This window comes from Solanum verrucosum, unplaced genomic scaffold (genome assembly GCF_900185275.1).
Source record: "Solanum verrucosum unplaced genomic scaffold, falcon-dt-bn FXZP01000539.1, whole genome shotgun sequence".
NCBI lineage: Eukaryota > Viridiplantae > Streptophyta > Magnoliopsida > Solanales > Solanaceae > Solanum > Solanum verrucosum.
In genome coordinates this window covers 1-5,861 of record NW_026020587.1, presented here as the reverse complement: position 1 = coordinate 5,861, position 5,861 = coordinate 1, and the positions used below count along the sequence as shown (strand labels likewise).

Sequence of the window (5,861 nt, the reverse complement as noted above, 5' to 3'; positions counted from 1 at the left end):
GGAGGCCGCGCCGGGGGGGCGCGGAGGAGAAAGAAAAGCGAGGACGACCCAGACGCAGGCCGGCCGACGCAAGGCGGCGCGCGACAGGCGCCGGGCCCGGAGGAGAGAGAAGAGAGAGGGCAGAGGCCGGCAGGAGCGCAAGCCAACGACGCGGCCGCGAAGGAAGGGCCCGCGGGCGCAGGAGGGACGGAAGACGCCGGGGAGCAGGAGAGAGCGCGCAGCGAACGCCAGACAGGAGGGCCGCCAAAGCGGAAGGGCGAAAACGACCGCCGCCAACGCGAAGGCGGGGGAGGAGGGGCGCGCAGGAAGCGGAAGCGGCCGCGACGCAGAAGCAAGAACCCGGCCCGGCGGCAGCAAGACACAACCCAAACCAACGCCGGAGCGCACAAGAGACCGGGAAGCCCCGCCCGCAACGGGAAGAGGCAAGAGAGGAGCGGGGGCAAAACGCCGGAGCCGCAAAAAGCGCGCCGCACACCCGCGGACCAAACAAAGGGAACAGCCGGGCGAGGCAACCCGAGGCAAAGGCGCGGCGAGAGGAGAAAAGCCCGCAACAAAACGCCGAGAGGAGCCGGCCAAGCCGACGAAGCGACGAAGCGCAGGCACAGAGGGGGGCCGGGGCCAAGCACGAAGAGCCGCAAGCGGCGCCGGAGCAACCCGAAGACCCGCCGGGGACACCACGGGCCCCAAGAAGGCGACAGACGCAAGCCAAAACGCGCACGGGAGAACGGGCAGAAAGCCGCGAGCGCGCAAAGCGGGAGCACGAGCCCAAAGGGCGCAGGCGCACGCCGGCGCCCGAGGAGACCAGGAGGGCAGCAAGGAAGACAAGGACAAAGAAAGCAAGGGAGGGCCGGAACACACGGGGCAGCAAGGCCAGGAAGGCGGCAGGGCAGGAGGCAACCCAAACGACAGCACCAAGAACGCAGAAGGCCAGAACGAGGCCAAAGCGGGCGGAGGACGGCCGCGGCCCGAAGCCGCAACGGGGGGAGCCGGAGCGGAAAGCAAGCGGAGAAAAGACCACGGCACCCGGAAGCGGAGCAAACAAAGCAGCAAGACGAGCAGGGGGAACGGGCGGCACCGGCACCGGGGCAGCGGCCGGGAGGCAAGACACAAGCGCAGAGACCGGCCGGCGGCGCACGAAGAGGACGGGGCACCCCAAGGCGAGACACGAGGCGAAGAAGCCCGGACCCAAGAGAGCCGGAAGCGAACACGGAGCGCCGGGAGCGCGGCAGAGCCAGCCGAGAGGGCGGAAGAGAAAGAGGCCGAGACCGGGCGCAAGCGCAAGCGGAAAAGCAACAGCACGCGCGGGGGAGGCCAGGAGAGCAGGAGGAAACACAGCGAGGAAGGCACGAACAACAGGAACGGACGCAACCGGGAGAAACCGCCCGACGCACAGCACGACAGAGGCCAAAAGGAGAAGCAGCCGCGAGCCACGAGCGCCGAGCACGAAGAAAAGAGAGAACCCCAACGGGGGGCGACCACGAGAGCCCGGCCACACCACCGAGGAAGACCGGAAGGCGAAGGAACGGCGGAGAAAAGCAAGCGAAACAGCGCGAGAAGGGAGAACCAAGCCAGGCCCAGAAGCACAGCAAAGCAACCAGGCAAGCAAGAGAAGGGCAGCCCGGGGGCACGCCCCGGGAGAGGAACGAAGCAAGAGCGAAAGACCGGAGCCACGACGAAAGACGCACCCACGGGGGCGACACACGCAACGCGCACCAGAGGCGCAGACAGCAAACGCAAGCGAGAGGCAGAGGAACAGAAACAGACGAAAAAGGAGAGCCGGGACAAAGAAGCCAAGCGGGCGGCGGGCAGAAGAACACGGGACCGGGGAGCACAGCGGCCGAGGGCGCCGCAGCGGCGCGAGCGGGAGCGGCAGAAAAGGGGCCGGGACGCCCCGACCCGGGGCAGCGGCGCGGCCCCCGAAGCGGCCGCCGCGGGACCACCCCGGAGACCCGGGGACCACCCCGACGGGCCGGCCCGGGCCGCGGCCGCGAGCGGGAGGGGCGGGCGCAGGCCGAACGGCCGGGGGAGCGGGGAAGGCGAACCGGCGAGGGGACACGCGCGGCCCAAGGAGCGAACGCCCCACACGCAGAACACCCGGGGACGGGCGACGGAGAGCGGGAGGGCGGCGACCCCGGCCAGAAGAACCCAGCGGGGAACGAGCGCGGCCCCGACGAGGACCGGCACGAAAACCAAGAGGGCGGGCGGAGCACCCGCGGAGGCCGGGAGAGCAGCCGGGAAGGGGCGACGAGACGGACCCGACGGAAACCGCGGCGGGGAGCGAGCAGAAGACGCGCGGGGGCGGAAACGGCGCCGAGCAGAGCGAGCCGCCGGGCGAGCGCGCGGCCGCGGCCCCCGGGGGCCGCGCGACGGAGCGGCGCGAGAGGGCGGGCAGGGGCCACGACAGCCAGAAAGGAGCGGCCCGCGGAGACGAAAGACGGAGGCGCAAGCCGCAACGGGAGGCGCAAACCCCGAACAAAACAACGAACCCGCGCCGCCGCAGGAGGGAAGAGCAGGGCGGCAGGCCGGGAGAGCGCGGGAACGGGCCGCAGACGCGGAGACGGGCAGGGAGCCCGGCGCGAACCGAGCAAACGGAGCGCGGAGCGGAGCCGGAGGCGCCGGGGAAGAAAGCGGGCCAAGAAGGCCGCGGAAAACGCAGGCCAGGGGACCGGGGAGACCCAGCGGGCCGGGCGCGAAGGAGGGACGCCACCACGGCCGGGCGGGACCGGCGAACGGGAAGCGGGGAAGGCGGCGCCCGCGACGCCACGAAACCCAAAGGCGGGAGCCGCGCGCGGCAAGGAACGAGAAACGCGGGGCAGCCGCCCCCACGGCCCCAGAAAACCGCGGCGGGGAGAGGCGAAGGAACACCCCGAGCAGCGGCGGCGCCCGGAGGGGCAGGACGCCCGCCAAAGCGGCAGGCGGAACAACCGGGGCGCGAGCGGCGGAACAACCGGACCGCGGGGGGAGGCGGCCCGGCGGACGGGAACGGCGGGAGCGGGGGCCGGCGGCAGACCCCCAAGGGCAGCGAGGAGCGGGACGAGCAGCGCCGGAGAGCGGGACGGCCACAGGCGCGGCGGGGCGGGGCGGGGCCCGGGCCCAGCGGCGGCGGCGGGCGGGAGCGGCGGGGGCGCGAGCACCGGCGCCGGAGGGGCGCGCGGGCCGGGGGGGGCGGGAGCGCGGGCACGACCGCGAGGGCGGCCGCGACCCCGAGCGGGGGCCCGACCACGCGGGCGAGCCAGCCCGAGAAAAGAGGGGACAAGGAAAAGGGCAGAAACCGAGAAGACAGACAAGGCACGACAGGAGACAAAAGCGACACGGGCCGAAAGACAGCAGGGAGCCGCCCGAAGAGAAGTAACGGACGGCGCCGGACCGAGCGCAGACGCGACGAGACGGAGCGCGGGACAAGGGAGACCGACGAACCGGGGCGCGGAGACCAAGGGGCACGACCCGAGGGACAAGGCAGGAGGGCACCGACTAGAACCCGCCAGCAGGGAAGCCAACCCGGAACCCGGAACAACAAGGAAGGGGCGGAGGGAGAAAGGAAACAAGAGGAGGCAAAGAACAAGAAAACAGGCGGAAGCAAACCAAAAACAGAGAGACAAAAAAGAGCCCGCCCAGAACCGGGAAGGCACGAGGACAGAGCGACGACAAAAGGAGGACAAGGCCAAAACGGACAACAGAGACGGGACGGGCGCGAAAGGAAAAAGACAAGGCGAGAGAGACAGAGGGAGACGGAAAGAGGACAAAACGCCGGGGGCGCACCCCCGGCGCCGGAGAAGGCGACGCCAAGCGAGAGCAACGCGGGCGACGAGGGCGCGGACCGGCAGCACAAAAGAGAGGCAGAGCGGAGGAGGACCAAAACAACAGGGACCCAGGAGGCAGCAGCGGCCGACGGAGCAAGAGAAGCAAAAGGAACGGAAAGGCAAAGAAAGGGGCACAGCAAGGGCAAAGAGGAGGAAAGGGGGGAGGGACACGAGCGGACAGGCAACAAAGACAAGCAAGCGAACGAACGCCGCCGGGCGCCCAGAAACCCGACGGGGGGCGCGGGCACAAGAAAAGAAACCACCGGCACGGACCCCCAGAAGCCCGGCAGAGGCCGGCAGGGGAAGGAAAAGAAGGGAGCGAGAAGGGCGAGCACAAGAGGACCAAGGCCGGACGGGGAACGGAACCAGGCCCAAGCAGAGGCCAAGAGCGCAGGACGGCCCGGACGGGAACCGGAAGCGCGCCAACCGCCAAAACCGCAACCGACAGAGGAGAGGAAGCAAGACGAAACGGAAGCGGGAGGGAGGAAGGGGAAGACACCACGGGCAAGCGGGACCACGGACGCGAACCGGGACGAGAGCGAAGGAGGCAACCGAGAGGGGCGGGACCACGGACGCGAACCGGGGGGGAGCCAAAGGGCGGGCACGGGGGGGCACGGACGCGAACCGGGGACGGGAGCCAAAACCAGGCGCAGGAAGCGGGACCACGGACGCGAACCGGGGACGGGAGCGAACCAGAGACAGGGAAGCGGGACCACGGACGCGAACCGGGGACGGGAGCGAAAGCCGGACAGAAGGAAGCGGGACCACGGACGGGAACCGGGACGGGAGCGAAGAGAAAAGCAGGGCAGGAGGGAGACAAGGGCAGAAGCGGAGGACCGCGAGAAGGCGCGACGAGCAGACGCAAGGCGGCGAGAGCAGGCGACAAGGAGCGGACCGGCCGAAACGACGGCGGAAAAGGCGACGGCCCAACGACAGCCGAAAGCGCGCAAGGCGAGGGCAACACGAGGCGAAGCCGAGACGAAGGCCAAACAGACGGCAAAGCAAGAGGAGCAGAGACACCACAAGAGAGGGAGAGGCAAGAAGAGCAAGAGACAGGCGGGCAGAAGCCAACACGGGCCCGAAAGAAGGGCGAAGGCAGGAAGGAGAGAAAGGGAGCAGGCGCGACACCCGAACCCCGCCAGACGCAAGCAAAGCAAGAAACAAAGGCCGAAACAGGCGCAAGCGCACGAGAGAAAACCAGAGCCGACCGGAAAGCCGAGCACGGGCGCCAACGCACGGGACCGGAGCGGGGCCGCGCCGAACGGGCGCCAAAGGCGGCCCCACGAACAAAAGGGGAAGCACCGGGCAGGACGAAGAGAGGGACACGAAAAGGAGAGGGGGCGGAGACGACCCAAAAGCGGGGCAAACGGGAGGGGGGGCCCACAAGGAGAAGCGCAAAAGCGAAGCCGGGGAAACGGCCCAACGACCGGACGAAACGAAGACCCCAAAAGGGGAGCACAAACAGAGGCCGACAACACCGCAAAGCAGCCACAAGAAGGAAAAAGGGCAGCCCCGGGAGCACCAAGGGGCGGAAAAAACGAGACCCGGCAACCCAAACAGAGGAGACCACGACGAGCCGGGCGAAAAACGCGACAAGGGAGCCCCAAGAAGGACGGAAAACGGACGGACGAGGAGCAAGAGCGCACAGGCAAAAGGCAAGAAAAAACCAGCCGGAAAGCACACGGGCAGGGGCGAAAAGGGAGGGCGGACCGCAAACGAAGCCGCCCCGCGGGGCCGAGAGCACCGCGAGGGCCCCGCGAAAGGCGCGGGAAGGGGGCCGGGGAAGCACGGAAGGGGGACGCAAAAGGAAGGAGAAGCGCAAGGGAAGGGGAACAAAAAAGGGACGAAGGGGGGGAAAGGCGGGAAAGGGCCAGAGGGCACGCCGCGGCCACGGGGCGGCACGGGGCGCGGCCACGGCACCGCCGCGGGAAAGGCGACAACCCGGCAAACGGAAAGGGCGAGGGGCGGACGGGCGGAGGCGGAAAAAGACAAACCGGAGAGGGAAGCGGAGGGGAAAGGAGAGGGCGGACGCAACGGGGAAGGCGGAAGGGCCAGGGGGAG

The 5,861-nt window shown here is 69.7% G+C and overlaps 1 protein-coding gene across 1 annotated transcript; it reads left to right on the top strand.

Moving 5' to 3' along the window:
- Positions 1–87: 87 nt before the first annotated feature.
- LOC125811276 (uncharacterized) lies at positions 88–5,842 on the top strand (the record flags this gene model as incomplete). Its single annotated transcript, XM_049490783.1, has 1 exon — positions 88–5,842. A coding segment is annotated over one exon (5,755 nt), but the record flags the coding sequence as incomplete, so codon positions are not given.
- Positions 5,843–5,861: the final 19 nt, after the last annotated feature.